We start from the raw sequence: 20,331 nt of genomic DNA, 5'->3' as shown, positions 1-20,331 counted from the left end.
ATGCACTGTGATGATGAATCAGTTTGGATGAGCAGGCAGAAATAATCTCACTCTAAATAGTGACTCCTCAGCATGTAAGACTAGCTTCCTTTTTCCCTTTGTCCCTAGGTCTTCACTCAGCTAAATAGTTTATCTCTGTTACCCACATCAGTCAGACTACTGAAAAAAATTACTTATGTATGTAAGAAGGAGAAAAAAACACATTCACTCTGACAGGAATATCTTCATAGAGATGGAGGGACTGTTTCTCAGCCTGTACTTTGAATTGCATACAGGCAAATGGTAACTACTGGACTAACTTGAATGATTTTTGGGGGAAAATTTGCTGCCAGCTTCTGTGCCTTTCATCTTCTTGCATCTTGCAATCAGCTCCCTCATTTTATTATCACTACATTTTTCCAAAATGATCAACACCTTTTACCAGCCAGAATTCAGTGGCCCCCCCTGCCTCACTTGATTATTAGTGTTTTGATTTTTACTTACAAAAGGGCTTTAGCTCAAGCCTGCTGATGCTGACTGTCCTCTGCATCTTCCATTGTTATAATTAGCTCCTTTTTTGTTTGTTGCTGTACCATCTGACCACTCCATAAACACGTTATATGAAGTCTTTTAGTTTGCTTTCTGAGCTCTGCTTCTCTTATCTGACTGGCAGAAGCAACCATCTCTGCTCTGAATGCAGGTGCATACAAGAGGTGTTTTGTTTGTTATCAAACAGTTCACAGTTTTGTCTGGTTCATTTTTCAAATTCATTGCTGGGGTATTTTCATTTAGAAAAGGATATCTGGGTCAGAGAAATGAGACTGGTCACTTGAGCTTTTTCCCAACAGCTGAAGCCCATCAACAAAAAGATGCATCTTTTGTGTTGGTTTTTTTTCTTAGTGTTCCTTTAAAAGATGAGAAGAAAATGGAAAAATACGTGAGAAGAAATTCCAAATACTTTTATTAGCATCTACCATATCAGTGAGACCTCCAGGAGGTTTATTAATTCTGAAAAAAACAAAAGAATTTTGTTGGTTTCCCGCTTAAAAAAAATCTCAGAAGACATCAAATAGCTGATGCAAGAGTAGATCAACAGCAAGAAGAATTGTGGCAGTCAAGGAGCATCATCAGAAAGATCAAACAGGATCCAATGTTTTAGTTTTTTGTTAGCTGATAAAGAGCAGATAGTGAGAAAATCGTTGACAGGTCTCTTAAATGTAGTGAGACCTTTTGTTCAATGAAGGAATAGGAAATTTGGAACAAGCTGTTGAAAGTTCTGCAATTGCTGTTTCTGTGCACTTCAGGACCTTGGTAGAAATATTGATGAGTCCTGCTTAACAAGGCAGTGATTTTATACTTGGATCATAACGGACTCCTTATTCTTCCTGAGATCACAATTTTTTATTCTTTTACTTTGCAACTTCTACAGAAGAGGACCTCATAGCTTCTTTTCATCTGCAGAATATTGAAAATTTCATGGGATGCTGTAAATAGAATAGCATAGATTTTAGCTTTCTTTCTCCTTTTATAGATACCTAGATTGCAAAACCTGCATGGTTTTCAATGTGTTTATACTCACTGTTGCGTTTAGTGAATTTTCTGGACACATTTGTAGATTTTTCAGTGCTTCTCATCAAGACATGAGTCATCTTAAACAAAATCAAGTAAGCATTCTGAATTTATCGCCTTCTTGACACCGAGAAGATGTCAAAATATGCATTTAGGCCTTTGTTCCTTCAGTTTTGGGGAGCACCATTGCAAATAGAAGCCAGAAGTTGTATTGGAAGTAAATTGCAGCACTGATCACAGTTTACTTTAAACAGATGGATAAGAATGTGTAAGTAACCTGGTAGTACATTCTGTGCCAACTGTACATGTTTAAGTATTGTACATAGTGTGCCAAAAAATAATGCTTTACTACTTTCTTTCTCAAATAATTCCATACTCTTTTATTCTTCTCCTAATATTCAGTTTGTGTTTTCCTTGCTATAATGTCAGACCAATAGAATAAAATTAATCTCTTTAAATATAGCTCAAGTTATACAAATCTGATTAACTGGTATAGCCACACACATAATTAATCTATTTAAGTAAAACTTTTAATATTTCATGAGCACCTCTTGCATAATGGAAGAATTTCTGTAGAGCATTTGCTTAGCAGCTTACTTTCCAGTATATTGAATTTTCTGAGTAAATCTAATAGTAGCATTCCCTTTTGATCTGGCCACTATTTTTTGCCAGCTGGTCAATATTACAGTTGTTGCTAGCTCCTGTGTTGCTATTATGATGAAATTCTAAAGAGGTGACTATAGCAGCAATAACATTCAAATCTTCTCTATCTATTAAAAAATCCTGTCAAGAAAATGAGCAGTGCTAACATTATATTCTGTTGAGTTCAGACCAAGTGTAGTTCTTTGCTTTTATGCCTTTATTGATTTTCACATAATTATTCTAGTAATTTTGTATAATTAACATTACTTCCTGGAAACAAGCTGTTAGAATGGGTATGAACTAAGTATAGAGATAGGTAGATAACTTGATAATTGATATCGTCAAGTTGAAAACCGATAATTGAAGGGTGAGTTTTTTCAGTCAAGTGCTTATGCTTTTTACTGTTATTGTGTCTGAAAAGGAATGAACCACTGCTACAAAAAGTTACTAATGTTACTCTATCAGAAATTTTTAAATTGGAAATGATATAGTGGTGTGTAGGAAGATCTTCAGTTATGAGTGTGTGGTAATCCTTTAACTTTGTATTCCTACTGCTCATTGTTCCACTCTTTTCCACTCTTTTCCTCTCTTCCCTTCAAGAGCTTCTATGAGGATGCATCATAGAATGGTTTGCTATTTTCAGTGAGAGGATGAAATTGTGTTTTGAGTCTGTTACAAAAAAAATGCAGCCTTTTGCAGAATAATACTTTAATGTTACCCGTTAATTCAGAATAGTTTAAAGATGCAAAATATATGGAGATCAATGGGAACAAGAGACCTCTCAAATAGTGGGGCCTAAGTGGAGTATCTAAATTTCCCAGAAATACTGTTTCATCACAAGTGAAAGGTAGATAAAGAAGAATGGTAGCATCAAGATGAACTGATTTTCATCTTGTTCTTATAATAAAAATGGTTCAGTTTAAATATAGCAGGTTAACAGAAGAGTGCACTACAGATATTGCTTAAGATTTTACAGCATTCCTTTGATGTTGTCTGACTGCCCTCTTCAGGATGACAATGAATGTTAGTCTGCTTAGTGATAATATCTGTTTCTAGAAGTAACCAATCTAATGCCTAAATTGCTTCCTTTCTTTTTTTAATTGCAAACTGCCTATTGAGTAAGGGTGTTAAGTAGCAAATTTTACTGAGTCAGGTAATAAGGGTGAAAGTTGAGTTTTATTGTGCTTCATGTTATTTAATTCTTTGTGGGAGTAAGAGATCATCAATTTTCATTTTAAGTCTTGGAATTTTATGATTTTTTTTCATGTACAGTAGATTTCCTAAAAATACACAACTGTGCTGCAGTTTGTATGTAATATATTTCATGTCTAAGGTTGATCTCAGTTATGGAGAAAAGGGGAAGGTCTTATGATATCTGTGATCCTGTAATTGTCTTCCCTTCTTTGCTCTCTCTTATATATGTTTAGTGCAAAGTTTCTCTTGCAGCAAACAGATTTTTGCATTTACAGCTTTTAAATAGTGTTCTGCACCATGAAACACATAGAACTGTTTTTCTAGAAACACTGTTTTGAGAAAAGCTGCAGAACACATTTATACTACTTCAGAATCTTGTCATATGCAAAGCTGAGTTGTCAAGTGGTAAACCACTGGTTTGGACTCTACAGTGGATGTGATTAAACAGTAATATGGAAATTAGCAAAGGAGTCTCTCTAAATCAGAAAGTGTTGCAAGCATCCCTTCATTTCGGGTTTTTTTTTTTTACCCTGTATAGATTTATCCTGTGGAATAACCTGTGGTTTTATGGGACTGTGTGTTTAGAGGATGTCATTGCTAGTATTATTGTCTTGGAATTCCCTTTGTCTTTCTCTTCCTCTTAGTAAAGTCAGAGCAAAATTGTTTGTTTTGGTTTGTGTTCTCTTTGTTTTTTTTGGTATATTTGTTGGTTGGTTTTTGTTTGTTGTTTGATTATTTTATTTAGAAGGATATTTAGTAGCAAATCACCTTCTAGTGCTGATAGAAAAGATTAGATATTGTACAAAATCACCACATCTAAAACGACTTTCAGAGAAATAGTCTGGAGTTTGTCATGCTGCTTACAAGCCTACTTTTTATTCCCTTAGGATCATTTCCCCAGTGCTTAGCAGCTTCTTTGACTCTCCTGTGGCTCTGCTATTTTAGGAACATACTACTTTCACCATTGTGTGTTATTTGTTCCCTAGTTTCAGAATTCCTTATGTATAGCTGTTTCTAGCAAGTATATCCTGATAGCACACTCAAGGGCCACATAAGCATATCCTCACATGGATCTGTTAGCAGATTTATTTGATACTTGCAACTCAGACCAGTCCTATTTACTGAGACTTTAAATATGGAAAACATTACTTTTTCTTAATATTATCTTGGGATTTCTCTTGTATAGTTTAACGTAACACATTTCTAATTTTGGAGGTGACAAATTTGAAACAGAAAGTTGCATAAGGAGCTGAAACTTTTTAATTGATAGTACGGATGTGGAGAATGATTCTGCAAATGTAACTCATCTAACCATTGCAGCTGATTATAGGATATTTTTTGCAAGTGAATGGCATATGGATATACATTTGTTTCTTTTTCTTAACAGGCAAGCTAATGAGGAATATCAAGTGCTGGCTAATTCATGGCGCTATTCATCTGCTTTTTCAAACAAACTGTTTTTCACAATAGTGGATTATGACGAAGGGGCAGATGTTTTTCAGCAGGTAAATGTTCAATACTGAAAGCATTGTTGATTTTTAGAACTACATGTCAATTTGTCAAATAATACAAGATAAATTAGTTGTTGTTTGCAGGTGTGTACGCCTGTTTTGTATACAGTTTCCTCCTGGTTAAAAACATAGCAGTTTCTTAAACATCAGTGAAGACAGACTCTACTAATAACGACTTCTAGTATTTTCCAAGTGTAGTTTTTAATCTTTGTTTATAGATTCCATTATATGTATATATAAGCAACTTTTTTTCTAAGCAATTGTTTAGCCCATTTTTTAGAATTAAACACATTGTAAGTAACATTTTCATTTAAAGATTTCCTTTATTTTCTCTTTAGGGAAAAAAACCAGCTCTTTAGTTTAAGAGCCTTTTAATTGCTTTTATGTAATACAATATTTTCCAGCTTCAGTAATATTTAGTCTGGAATTTCTTCAGGGAAAAGAGAAAAGACTGTTTTACAATTTAGTTGTTGGCTGTGAAGAATAAAAGTTGGAGAATAGTTTAAGGTCTGCTCTGAAATTGAGAAGTCAAGGAAAAAGGCAACTCTTGAAAATGAATACTGAATACTGGCATGTTATCTTTGATATTTGTCCATTGACTGAAGCTAAAAGTGCAGATTAGGAGGAGTGAAAAACTTTGAAGTTATCTGTATATTTTAAATACCTTTTGATGAAGTGTGTGACTTTAAATGTTCAGGGGAAAGGTTAATATGTCTTTTTAAAATACTTACTTTAAATAGTTTAAATAGTGTGTTTAATAACTATTTTTACTTCCAGTTGAAATATTAGAATACATTGTGTAAAAATGGTTATTAGTGGCATAAGATTTTGCTTTAAAAATTAAAGATTTTTTTGCTATAAACATTAAAGCTTTATAACCTATAGACTATATAGACTGGAGAACTCTATATATGTTGTAACCTGCATGGTTATAATAACACAAAATATTTTTTTTAACCTTTCCTTAAGCCAATCAGCACATGTTAGAAGAGTCCAGTTCAACTTATTCCTTGAATAACAGGGCACAAATTCAGTTTATTTCAAATGGTATGCATTTAAAATCATGTTTACATTTAGATAAAATTAAGCATAAGTATGTAACGGGTTTTTTTAGAGTGTTAAGAATAAGTTATTCTAATGACTATTTCAACGTGGATTTGAGGGAAATGTAGTTCTGACTTTACATTTACATGTGCAAAGTCATGTAATACTGATGCTGTAGCAAAAAAAACCCCATAAAATAATGTGATTTTGATTTTTGCAGCTTTTGCCATGTTTATAGAGAAATGATAAACCAGTTCCAGATCAGCTGCCTCCAAACACTGTACAATGTCTGAATGTTTCTGTATCTCATAAAATATTTTATTTAACTATTTCACAGCATGTGTTTTAGCCTCTCTTGGAATATTTTTTATTTCCAAATCAATTCAGTAAAGAGGGCTATCTTTTTTGCTTAGATGGAAAGTATTTTAATAGTTGATAATTTCTATTGATAAATTCAGCTTTGTACTTGATTCAATATAAATTTTTGCTAATGTGGTGTCAACTTCATTTTTCAGGATTAAAAAAAAAAATCTTACTTCTTTATTTGAAAAGCTCCATATTGCATCAGCTTTAAGCATTACCCCTGATTTTGTTTATGTTAATTTTCATTTTTTCTAGTGCTTTATTGCATGATTTCTGAGATGGACTGAATACAGAGGAATTTTATATAGTGAAATGATGTTTTCCTATACTACCTTGCAAATCTGAAGTCAAAATTTCAAATAGCAAATGTATATGTAGATCTATTTGTTTATCACTTTTGAGGATTTTTTAATATACTGTGAATAGTTCCAGTGGCATCAACACATAAATTAACAGTAACTTCTAAGGCAAGTTATGTAGTTTAAGCTAGCTATCCAGTTGTTTTTGGATTCCAAAAAAGTCTAGTCACTAGTGGTTAGTCTCTTGTAGCCAAACACCATCAAGCTACTTTACTCCCTTAGAAATATAAGTTAATATACTTTAATAGATCGGTTGGGTGCAGGGTCTCTTTTTTACCAATTACAGGAAAGGTCTTACAATGTATGAGAACTTTAAAGCATTAAGATACTCTTATATAGAAAAGCTTGTGGGTGAAACATTGTAAATAATTAAGCATCTTGAAGAATCTACAGGAAGGAATATTGTGAGCACTCTTTTTGGAGTACTGTATATGAGAATATTTCAAAAATGTAATGTATGGAGGCAAGTGATATTTTTGTGCTCATTAGATTTGTGTTATTGAGGCTATTGTGGTATTATATTTTGAGGATAAGGTTACTAATTTTTTTCCTGCTGTTTTTCCTGGTTTTGTAGCTGAATATGAACTCTGCTCCGACTTTCATGCATTTTCCTCCAAAGGGTAAACCCAAGAGAGCTGACACATTTGACCTGCAGAGAATCGGATTTGCAGCTGAACAGCTAGCTAAATGGATAGCTGACAGAACAGATGTTCATGTAAGTCTTTCAGCAATTCTAAAAGTGGAAGGTAAATCTAAGTATCTTTGTGGTTTGAGACAGGTTGATGATAAATTCCATCTTCCCTTAATAACTTTCTTTGTCAAGCAAGGGTTCAACAACACATAAAAAAAAATAACATTTTTGGTACTTGTGAGAACTTCTGCAGATTATACTCCATTCTTGCTTTGTTATAGTCTAATTCTGGATAAAAACAAGCAGTAATAATTAGTTGTTAATAAATAAAATATGCTTTACAAAACTATATACAAAACACTTAGATTCAAAGGTAGCTGCTTTTAATTCAGACACAACCTGCAAATCTTTTGAAGAAATAATGTTTCACAGTTGCATAGTTCCAAACTAAACATGAATATTTTTCATAGTATGTGCTCATTAAAGAAAGTACTTTTTTTCTTATTAAAGTATATTTAGGGACTAGTCTTACTGACTCTGAAAGCAGATTTCAGGTGCTCCATTGTGTTTGGTGCTCCACATGGAAGATGATCTGTATGTAAGCATTTATTACAATCTGTATTTGCATTTTTCCTTCCAGATTAGAGTCTTCAGGCCTCCTAACTATTCTGGTACAATTGCACTGGCTCTTCTGGTATCTCTTGTTGGTGGCTTGTTATATCTGCGAAGAAATAATCTAGAGTTCATCTATAACAAAACTGGCTGGGCCATGGCAGCTCTGGTATGCAGATTTTCCTTTACTAATATGCTTTTTATTAATTTCTTGTCTTAGCATATGTTTTTATTATTTATGGATAAATTAAAAACAATTAAATTAGTACATTGTTCAGAATTATAGAATTACTGTTCAGAATTACTGTCAGAAAAAGATTCATAATCCAGATTTTGGGTCTGATTCTCATAAGAAGTGTGTATCAGTTACTATGAGTGACTCACTGAAAATGAGCAAATTCTCTGATAGGTTCAGTTTTTTATTTGAATTTTAGTATGAAAATATTTTCAATAATGGTTATTGATGTTTATGGCTATGGTTCAACTTGCCCTTTTTTGATAAAATCCAAAATGTCAATCAGTTGGTTTAGCATAGATGCTGATGTCAGACTATATCAATTTAGAGTAATGAAAGTTTGAGGAAAAAAACAGAGGCTTTTATGTTCTAAGACAGTGATAAAAGATCTGAGAAACAAAGAAGAAGAGGGAATTGTTTCCAAAACTGGTTTCAGTAATACTGACCTTAACATTCTACTGCTGACCTAAATGCATGTAGGACGATCTTAGTGTTAGCTCTGAGGAAAGACTAGATCTAGCCAAGTGTGTTTGAAATATTAGTCAACTCAATCCTCAAAACCATAAATAATGAATGAAGCTTGAATTTGCTTAATAGTGTATTGCACTGTGTTTATTTACATGGTGGTTTTCAAATTACTGAATAGACTGATGAAAATTGTGGGATGTGCAACTTAGTTGTCTCAGTTTTAAACAGGAAATAGTATTCAGGGATGGTAGATGTTGTTACAGTGCATCAACAAGCACTCATTACTCTGACATCATTGTGACTGACAGAAGAGGAAAAATCTGAGGAACAGCATCAAATGGGACATGGCAACAGAAGCATGGGTTTCAACACTAGAATAGTATCTGTAATTAGTGAGTCCACTCCAATATTATACTGTTATAGTAGTTACATCAATGGAGAACACTACTTTTCAGAAATTCATCCACCTTTTTTTTGCAATATAAACAAAACTTTTATTCTTTTGCCATTTAGATGTTTATTTATTCCCGTGATCATTTTAAAGACTTCTCCTCAACTTGTATCAATATGAATTAACCTTTCTTGAAAGGACATGGCTAGGATTTTATATGGAATATGAGTTTTGTTTCTACATCAGCATTCATGTTGTATTTCTCATCTAGGCTCTCTTTCCCAAGAGAGCTTGCACTGGGTGGTCTATCGAGGTCTCTTTCAACCTGGGCTATTTCATAGTTCTATGTGTTTTAGTTCTGCTAGACTTAGGTTATCATAAAACTGTTTCTTCCTTTTCAATATCATATTACTGGTTTGCTATTCTGCTCTAATTCAAAATTGTGCCAAGATATCTTCTTTTTGTGGTACTGTCACCTGATGGGCCTTTGGCAGACTTTATCTCATAAAGGTCAAAGATAAAATTACCTAGTATCTGGGGAGTTCTAATTTTTATGTCTACATTATTAATCACATATTAAGGAAAGCTCTTTGTTTGAAATTCTTTAATATTTGACATTAATCTTGAATAATGGCTACTGATAATGCTGTTTTCTCTCATGTGCTGCCATAGCTTTTCCTACTAGTGTAGGAAAACATCTTTATTTAAGCAGTTTGTTAATCTATACCATACATTGAGAAAGGAATACAGAACAAGTTTTCAAATAAACCACCACTATGACTACATTTCAAGTAGAATGAACTTTCCTTTTGATCTAGACAGCCAGGATCAGAATGTCTTCTCTGTTCCAGGATGTCATTTGGAATATCCCAAGATCTAGCTCAGAGTTTTGACATGTCTCTCCCAAAGTCTTTCATATTTAATTCCATATATTTTTCTAGGTTATTTTTCAATGATAATGCTTTCTAAAGATGCTCTACCACCAGTTAGTCTCCCATTTGATATGTATCAGTCTAACTTTTTTTTGATTTCTAATTTATAGCAACAATCTGACTAAAGCAATAATTATCACAAGAAAATAGATACTTGTGTCAAAAAATTAAACAAAGATATGTAATCAGTGGTATTTCCTTTGTTTAACCATGCACTCTATCTCTGGAGACAGCAATTTCATCTCAATTTCATACCTCAGACTATTCAGATGAAAAGTTTGTTTCAGTGTTTTGTAGAATTGGTTTTTTTCTCTTGCAGAGGTTAAAAATGAGTTCTTCAAATCATAGAATCATTCTACTACAAGGTGCAATAAATAGTTGAAGATGTAATAAAATTGAGAGAATGAATGCATCAATTTTTTCTTAGAATGTTTGCTGTTCTCTTTAGCAGAAGCTGAAGAGTTTGCATCTGAACATGACTGCTAATTGCTGTGTAGAAAACCTACAATGTCATTCAGTTGAACTCCTGAGGACAGATCCAAATGTAATCAAATATTTTAAGAAATGTATTAATGTAATTCAGTAATTGTCATCCTGCTGATTGTATAGACAAGCAAGTAACTAAAATGGCATTAATGCCCTATATTGTTGCTAATACTTTTCCCTGTAAAATTCTGTTTACATTAAAAATTAATAGTACTTAAAGGATGTTCTAGGAAGTGGTCTTATATCTGAAAGTATGTTGTAATTAATGATGGCATTGAGCCAATGCTATACTATTTTAATTGTTACTGGTCTGACTTCACAATGTAGTAAAAGCCCCATACCCTTTAAAGTGATGGTTTAGCAAAGATCATGCATTTACCAGAAGTCCTTTCCTTTTGGTTTTATTCAGACCTGCACAGACATACAAGTTTATATATTTTATATATTCTTTTTATATATATTCTTTTTATATATTCTTTTTATATAATTTTATAACTTCTTTTTGGTGGAATCAGCAGGGACTCCTGATTGCAGGCTTTTGGACAGATGACCTCGGTTAATAACTAAAATTTGTTGTGATTCATAAAGAAAACGGGCAGTCACTAATATTATATATATATATATATTTATGTGTGTGTGTGTGTGTATTATATAATGTAGTAATATATTCAATATTGTATAGTTATGATTCTCTGACATAGTGCTTTTTTTTCTACCAGTAAACTTAGAGCTTCTTTTTTTGATAAAAGCTCATTAAAAGGAAAAATTGATAAGATGGTGTCTAATTAAGGAGAGAAAGTAATGCCTAGGAAAATGCTTGTTATGAAGGGTATAAATAAGCAATAAATGTTTAATTATAAATCATTATGTTCTTCATGAAAATTTTTTCCTTTTTGAACTTTCAAAACCAAATTAAACAGAAATCCTGGCAAGATATTTGAAGGCTACAGAAAGCCCACATTTTCAGCAGAAGTATTGACAACTCTTTTGCTCCTTATTGGCAGTTGTTTTTTCAGACGGCATAGAGCTGAGAAAGCACAAAAGCACTTTTCTAAAAGCTTTAGGTTTGGGTTTTAAATGCTTTTTGGGTGTACTGCTAGGTGGCTAGTATTCATTAAACATACTCAAAATAACATTTTTAAATTCCAACTGAAACCTTTTCATAGAGATTATGGCGTTCAGTGACTGAAAATTGTATCATTGCAAACAGAGGACTCTTGTTTTCTTTTTCTTGTTTTGTTAGAGCTTCTCAGTTTCCTTTGAACAGTTTTCATGTTCCCAAATCTTAAAAAAGGAAAAAAAAAAGGTGATTACTTTTCATTTAAATGAAAAATGGATTGTGTCACTCTGCCTGATTGAATGATCTGTTGCTAAAAATTAGAAGAAAGTTCTCAGCATAAAGCGTCTGTGCTGTTTTGACGGGGGATCCCAGAAATGTTAATTTGATAACTTCATTGATATAAAAATGTTGTCTCATAGGCAGTATTTCCAGTAGTGTTTTAGAAGAATATTTAGGAATGCAGTTTTTAATGATGCATCTAATAGTTTTGATAGACTTGTAGAAGCAAGACCACAGGTTTAATCTCACACATTGATTCCAGTGCCAGCTCACACAAGACCATCAAACTGGTTTTGCCCTCAGCATTAGATTGCACCACAGCAATATTTGTGGTTTCATCCCCTCATTGAAGTGCTGCAGGCTCTGGTAGTATCTTGTATGCCTTAGGCATTTTCACTTGCAACATTACCCAGAAGAGTTTTAGGATGGCAAACCACGATGACTTGAGTCCCGGTACATAATATCCCAAAATATCTTTTGAAATCACATGTAAAATTTATCCCCTAGATTATTTTGTGCTTTAATTCAAAATCTGCTATTCATCTATGGATATTTTTCCCTCTGACATGCCAACACAAAGATGACAAAGGACTTCAGTCCTTAGATATTTGCAGACTCCTGTCCTTTTATGCTGGTAACAAGAAGCAATTCAGACTCTTCAGGATTCTTCATTTCTTAAGTAGAGAGAAGAAAAGGTCAGATGGTATAAACTAGGCAAGGTTCTAACAGTTTAGATAAGGAATTGCTTCATTTTAGACAACAGTATGTGTGCTGAGAATTTCTGTTCTGTTGGCTAGACTGTCTTTTGACAGCTTTTTCTTTACCAGGCTGTTGTTTTCTGCATGTAATTTTCAGTTTTACTTTATGTGTATATTTCAGATTTGCCTATATACCTGTGGAATCAGGGAAGACAAAATCTGTGCTCAGATTAGAAGGCAGCTGCCTAGGATTTAATTCTCTTGGGCAAAATATGACAGGTCACTTGAATGAGGAGACAAAGTGTGTGTGTTTCCTGTTCTCATAACAGTTAATGGGTATGAGAAATGCATACTATGTGGATACACTCCCCAGTACTTGCACCACATAGTACATTCATCAGCAGTTATTGGTCCAAAGGAGCTTGGAGGGTCTTATGGCTGCTAGTGACTTTTTCACCCCTTTCTGGGAATGAAGATGAAAAATAATGTGCTTTATTCAAAGATAAACACTAGAACAAAGGTTTCTCTGTGTGGCTAGGTGGGTATCCAAAAGAACATCAATAAATTCTGATTGTTAATTTCCTTTTCTTCCTATAGTTAGAGATTTTAGAGATGTAAAATTTAAAGCTATAATTCTATTTGCTCCTGTTTTGCGCTCTGTTTTTTTAATTCTATATCTCTTATTGGAGAATCTGATAAGTGATGGATTTAGAAATGTATTATATAGCTCATAGCATGAGAGTCTTCACTGAGTGCAAAAGCAAGGCTAAACTGGATAAGAAAGGATTATGTTTCTTTAAAACAGTAATTCTGAAATGGTTAGAGTTTACATATACAGACCAATATAGAAATAAAGTGTTGAACTAGCTGTCATTCATTTTTATTGAACCTACGCTTGAATTTAACTATATTCATAAATGAATCTAAAATTTCATTATCTTTCTTACATTACAGAGTTTCCCATGTTCTTGGGTCTAAACTTGCAAAGAAATCTCATTATTGGTTTTGTATACTATCTGCTAATAGGAAGCTTCTCTTCAAAAGGCATACTAAATGACTTTTTAAGTCTCCAGTTTTGTTTGATGAACTAGCAGACAGTGTTATACAAAACTTGGGCCTTTGAGAAGGGGATATATTAAACACAAATAAATAATTTGCAAGGTTTGCAAGACCAAAAAGTTGAGATACTCTGCTTATGTGCCTGTGAAGTTGTGTCTTGCTTGTAATTCAGTGTTCTGCTGGGACTCTTGTTGCTTAATTTATCTTTTATCTGTTCTTAGAAACATTATGATTTACACACAAATGCACCATGGGTGAGCTTAAAGCAGTCTCCCCCTTAGTGAAACTTAAGGATAAAAGCCATCAAGGAAGCATCACTTGAAGTAATTTGTTAACAAGGTCCTGCAGTGGATCCATCTACACATGGAGTGTACTCACCTAGAACACCACTGTTGGGCTACAGAGCCAAATACTCTGCTTGCTTTTATCATTTAGATGCAATAAAAGCTACCTAAATCTGGAAGCTCTTCAAATAGCATAAACCCTGAAAAATATCCTGAACTCCATTGATAAATCAGGTGGCATGCAGCAGTCAGTGGTGTTCTTGGGGTCTGACAAGGAGGAAGAAGGAGCAGATGGTGGAAAGGTGTGTCTATAGTCTTCCTCTCTGTAGAACCGCTGAAATACGGACTCTACTATGGAAAAGTAGCATTGTGATCAGAGATAAGTGCTCAACTTGAATCTTTTCCTTTACTCCAGTTTTCATCCTTTGACAAGATCCAAGAAAACTGCAGAAAGGCACAATTTCTCTGCATATGAGAGTAAATATGAACAAGTTGATAATTTGTAGGAATTTGGCAAAGTTTCTAACTGGGAAAAATCAGCTCACAGTAATGGTTAGTTTAGAAATATTTGGACCCCAAAGTATAGGATCCTATGGAAACTATGCCATTTGGAATGGCAAACATTGTTTATCAGTGTGAATTACAGATGCACTTACATATTTTCCTCTCCCCACTATTGTGTCTCCTAGTTACTTCTTTTGCTAGATTTTATGCTGTCTCACAGTGTGGTATTTAAAGCATGAAAGATCTTCGTAATTTGGGAGATTTATAATTTATAAAATATATTAATATATATAAAATGGGGTAGAGTCTTTTTGATCTTTCCATATAGAAGCAGATTTGGCCCTAGAGAATATAAATTACAAATAGTAATTTAAAAATGAGAAAAATTACTTCTCATAGAAAGCACACTTTCAGAGAGGCACAGTTTGTGTACTCCATTCATCTGTTATCTTTCAATGTTTGACTTTTCAGCTAATTTTTTGCCTTTCTAAATATCTTTCACCTCACTTTTGATACTTTCAATTTCTACACTTTGGTCCTTTCACATAAACTATTATGTTAGTCATCACCAAAATTGAAGTATAAATTCCTCTGTGAAAACAATCTGCAAGGTATAGAAATAACTGTTACTCTTCTCCCAGTAATGTCACTGTATACTCTTTTCATTTTGTTGCATATTATTAATAAGAACACAATCCATTTGCTAACAATCGCTACCAGTATGTCTTCATCTGCCATGTTAGTTTTTATGCTGTTACATTCTTAATCCTGTTAAAAGCAAAATGAAACACATTTATATTAAAAATAACAACTTTTTCTTGTTGTAATTAAAATTGTAGCACTACAGCAAAGTCTTAATTAAGCAGTGTTTGAAAATGTATCTTTTCTTTCTATTACATGGTGCCATTAATAACAGCACTATTAAATCGTTCTGCATGCGTTTCTTGGTATCTTAGCATTTCTCTTATGTCATGGCTAATCTTCCACTGTTCTCTCTGGATCTGCAGATCATTCTTTTCCCTTGGGGTGATGTGGTATTATGATGAGTTGTCAGCATTCCATGGTCTTTGCTGGGAGGAGTATGATGCTGCTGCTTTCTTCCTTCTTGGTTTAGGGTCCATTTGGGACTATTTCATACTTTGTTCTTCTTCACTGATCTGCCACAAAAGTTTACAGGGTAATTCGAGGTGATCTTAAATATGTTGGATGCTTCTCCTTTGTTTTCTTGGTTAGCACTAAAACTGTTTCCTATGTGCTCCTATGTCTGTGTTTCTTTATTCACTATTGTAATATTTATAGGCTTGGGATCTCCAATGTAATCCTGTGCATCATTTCTTGTCATTCCATACTGACACACTGTAGCCTGTGTTTACACTTCGGCTGTCTCTGCTGTCACCTCATCACTACTGTAATGCATCAATGTATTAGTCCTATCTATTTCATCCTAAACAGAATAGGGGGAAAAAATAATATGCTAATGTAATGTAAACTAGGTATGGTTACCTGGTCTTTGGAAAAATTGCTGTTTTAGCTAAGTAGGTACCCCCCCCCCCAACAACAACTACCTAACAGCAACAGCAAAAAAACCCAAAGAAACAACCAAACAAAAAAGCCACCCAAACCCCAAATGACAACAAAACCCAAAGCCAGAAAAACCAAGACAGATTTGAATAAAGTTTGACAAGTTTCCATAGTAAGGCCTTGTTCTTATTTCTAGAGGTAGCAATGCTGCATTTACAGAGATACAGAGCTATACTAGCTTATATTTACTTCAGAAGCATGTTACAAAATGTTTTTTAAAGAAAACACTGAAGGGTTTTAGTAAACCCTGGTTTAGTCAGTCACTATGGTACAAATTTTTACATTCATGATCCATCTGCCTTTATGGCATGATCCATCTGCCATATCTTTATGACTTTATGATGCTATTCGGAATATTGATGTACAGTAAAAATGAGCATGTACTGAATTTAAAATGTAGCTTTTGTAAAGATTATCCACACTGATAAAACAAAAGACATATTTAGATGATACATGTTTCCTATTTCTCTTACTTGGTAATCCAAAATACTGTACTTTCTTCTTTAAAATAGTCTTAATGACTCTTGGTATGACTGGTGTTTGTCATGGATATTCTACAGTATGATATTCTACAAGAATTAAGGTCTGTTTTTACAGTTGTCACACATCCCTAACCTAACCTCACACTTTTTTCTGTTGCGAACTTTGAACCTTTCCAGCAAATCAACCATTGCTATTTGTCATAGCTAAAATGAATCACAGTCATATTGGACACATAATAAGAATTTAATAAAATAGTACAGATTTTTTTTAATAACTGGCTTTTTTCTATTACTTTATGTATAATTTCAGACACATGAAAACAAAAGGGTAAGATAAATATTTGTATTAGATTTAGAGGCAGAAATATTTTCATGGAAGGTTAAATGTTGAGTACTGGTTTCCAGAACATTTGCAATGAATGCCTTCTACTGCTGCAAGTACTTGTTGTCATGTAGATGTGTAAATATGGGTTTATACACGTAGGTGTATAAATTTTGGGTTATTTCAAGTGAGATTTGGAAAATCTGGCTTGAGGTAAGTAATTTTCAGAATGGTAGAAGTCATTAAGAATTTTATGAAAGTAATGCATCTGAAGATACTATCCTAAAATTCAAGTAGAGTTAGATGCTGTGTCTGGGTAGTGAAAAAATTACATATCTAAAGCAAGAGTAACCAGCAGAATGGTTTTCTGTTCAGTCCTTCACGGTAAATTAATTAGTATATTGTTTTTCTTTTTCTTTCCTAGTGTGTTGTATTTGCTATGACATCTGGTCAGATGTGGAATCACATCCGTGGACCACCATATGCACATAAAAATCCTCAGAATGGACAAGTGGTGAGTTGGTTCTTATAGTTTTATTTTGAGGGGAAAGGATGTGTAAGCAATCACTTGCTACAGTGAGCCTACAATTGCAAATAATTGCAGGTCCGTAGGTCTGTGTGAAAGTCTTAAATGTTGCAAGCAGAGTCTCTTTTGGAATTTCAGATCTTTAGAAGGTGCCACCATCTCTGATTTGAGCAATGAAATGAGTGGTTGTGTTGTTCAAACATCTCTCTCTGCAGCTCCTAGTGGTAGTGAATGTGTTAGGAATTGTTCCATACCACACAATTCCCAATGCCCAAAGGTAAATGTTGGTGTTGTGTCTTTTTGTAGGGATGTGCTTCCTCACACAGTGGAAAACAAATGTTTTGTTTCCTACATTTAGACTACACAAACCTTTTTTTACATAAACCTTTGAGGTTTGTAAGCTCTTACCTTCCTTTCCCAATCATTTCAGTTAGAAAAGGAGATGCTCATGTGCTTTATACCATTTTCTATCATGTCTATAACTCTTCCACTACCTTTTACAGAATGCTTTTTCCTGTATCTCTGTGCTCCTTCTATTTAATCTCTTTATCAGCTTTACTAGGTAGTTACCATTGACTCTTGACAAAATTACTTTTATATCCTGCTACTGCTGCCTATAAAGGATTACCTTATTTGTTTCTCCCTGCTCACAAGTTAACAAATGTTCATCAGATCTCAGAAGAATAAACTCTCTTTGCCTATTAGGATAGTACAAATGACCTTGGCTAGTTCCTAATCACTCCTCATTATTTACCACTTTTAAAGCAATTTCTTGAGATGGAATCTACAAAACTTGCAATAACCAGGAAGATTTTTTTTTTAATAATTCACAATCCATTGAGCTATTTTCTGTTTTGTCCATCGCTGGTTAAAGGAAACTGTATTACATCTTAAAGAAAAGACTTATTTTAAGCTCTCTTTGTGTCATATCTTAATTGGAGTAGGAAAAAATGATGGTTTGAAATTAATTACTGATCTGTGTTTTATCGGGAATGAAGCAGAATATTAATGTCATAATAGAACAGGATTTCATCTGTGAACTTTATTTATGCATCATCAAATCTATATCTGAATAACAATCTCAATAAAATGCTGTTTATCAAAATTTGGAATTTTTCATTACTGCCTTGCAGGATTAAATTTATGACACTTTTCAGGGAAGTGACAGAAAGAAGAAATATTGACTACAAAGAGCACTGTTTGTGAAAAATTAGTTTTTACCATATCCAATTTTACACACATTGCCTGTCCTAAACCCCTTTTTTGGAAGTATACTCCGCATTTAATAGCTTTAAAATATTCCTGAATTTCTGCTGGCTTGTCTGCATTTTCAGAGTGTGAACTCATATCCTGCAGGTCAGAAGTGCTACTACTTTGGGAATGTTAGAACACACAGATAAGTAACGGAAATAATGGCAAAAATGGTTTTAAATTCTAGATACTAATATGTTGTACTGATTGAAATGCATTCTTTTCTGACTTTGATGCATTTTATGACTTCAGGTAAGTTATTTGTGCCTCTGATTCACCTGTCTCTCCTTGTTCATTTGTGTCAGTGCTCTGACCGTTTTGTATGTGACAGTAAGTAAAACCAGTTAGATTCTAAGAATTAGAAGAGTAAATGCAGGATTACCAAGATCCTGCTTTAATTAAGCTATCACTGACCAGTATAGTTGTCATTTAAAGCTCTAACTTGAGAAGTCTTAGAAGCTTAATAAGTAGGCTATAAATCCTTACCTATTTTACATTGTGGTTTGTTTTTTTTTTCTTCAAATAACACTTGAACATTTTCCTGTTTCATTTTTCTAACACTTATCCATGTTTCTGTGAATTTGAAGCAATAAATCTGCTTATCTAGCCTTCTGTGAGATTTATTCAACCATGATAATTTACTGTAACACTTTGTGAATTGTCACTAGCTGCTGTCTTTACCTCTGGATGAAATTTAACTCACCACTTTCTTTCCAATGTCTAGCATTTAGTAACAATTCCAAATTTGCATGCCAGTTTTTTGCAAGGATTAATTGCATGTAATACTCTGAAACTTTGTTGACAGTATTACCACGGAAATTTCTGGTTTTAAAACGATGCGTGGGATAGCTCACCAAGCTTAATGGTTTTATTATTAGGTTCAAAATTATGGATTCTAAGTTTTTCCTATTTCATATAAATTAGTGGTTCAGTTCTATACTAGCCTGATATGCCAACAGACTTTGAAAATGGTAATACTCTGTCTTCATAAACTGTTCTTTGCCTCAAATATCTCCTATTATATGCTTTGTTCTTGCTGTAATTTTAGATGACACTTAATTTGTTCTTAAATTCCTGGGGGTTTTTCAAAAGATGAAAGGACATCTGTTTCCTTTGCTCAGACAACACTACTTACTCTTGGCAGTATCTTGTGCACATAACATCACCAGTTCTTAAAACTTGGCTTTTGCATTGTGTTTATGATTTCCTAAGCTGCTTTAACTGCATGACTGTACTCTTTGAAGCTTTGAAATATTTTTATATATTTCTGTGTGGTCTGTTCTATAAAGCTGATGGTCTCTATTATTGCAGTTGTTGTAGGTAGTTCCTTCATTCCCTACTGCTATCAGCTAATTTCAGGTTTTGGGTCCACATGGAAGAGCATCCATTTTTATGTAGAAAGCTGAATCAGACAGTAACATTGTTTGCTATTTCAGTTCTGGTTTAGGTTTATGAAACTGTGCTAGTCTTCGATCTTGACACATACTTTATTTCTGTTTTATTTCTAGAGTTCTCCATCTTTTGCCAAATAATCTGGTTAGGATTGGGCCGCTACTGACTCTGTTATTTTAAAATCTGAACCTGTTTTACTGAGACTGAGAGTGACAATTAAACATTCTGTTGGTGTCTGTGTGTAAAGCCTTGTGAGACCTCTGATTTTTATTCAGAGCTTGACCTGTATAGAGCTGGTGGTGAGAGAAGTAGAAATGGAGAAAGCAATTACATGGGTTTGAGCCTTCTGTAGAGGTAGCTCTGCTGCTATTTAATCGACCTAACAGCAAAGAATTCTCACTAGACTTTTATCAACTTTTAAACAAATAGCAGCAATGGCTAAGAGAGCATTTATATATATCTGTCCATGAGTTAGCT

General features: G+C 33.7%; 1 protein-coding gene across 1 annotated transcript in view; it reads left to right on the top strand.

The window, feature by feature from the left end:
- TUSC3 (tumor suppressor candidate 3) overlaps positions 1 to 20,331 on the top strand; it is a 109,608-nt gene that overhangs the window by 40,319 nt on the left and 48,958 nt on the right. Inside the window, exons 3-6 of the mRNA XM_054632960.2 lie at positions 4,772 to 4,889; positions 7,236 to 7,376; positions 7,933 to 8,073; positions 17,110 to 17,199. Of these exons, the coding sequence (XP_054488935.1) occupies positions 4,772 to 4,889; positions 7,236 to 7,376; positions 7,933 to 8,073; positions 17,110 to 17,199 (490 nt within the window). The remainder of the gene's footprint in view (positions 1 to 4,771; positions 4,890 to 7,235; positions 7,377 to 7,932; positions 8,074 to 17,109; positions 17,200 to 20,331) is intronic.

This window comes from Agelaius phoeniceus, chromosome 4 (genome assembly GCF_051311805.1).
Source record: "Agelaius phoeniceus isolate bAgePho1 chromosome 4, bAgePho1.hap1, whole genome shotgun sequence".
In the NCBI taxonomy this organism is placed as follows: Eukaryota; Metazoa; Chordata; class Aves; order Passeriformes; family Icteridae; genus Agelaius; species Agelaius phoeniceus.
Note: the sequence above shows the minus strand (reverse complement) of the source record. Positions and strands in the feature narration are given on the sequence as shown.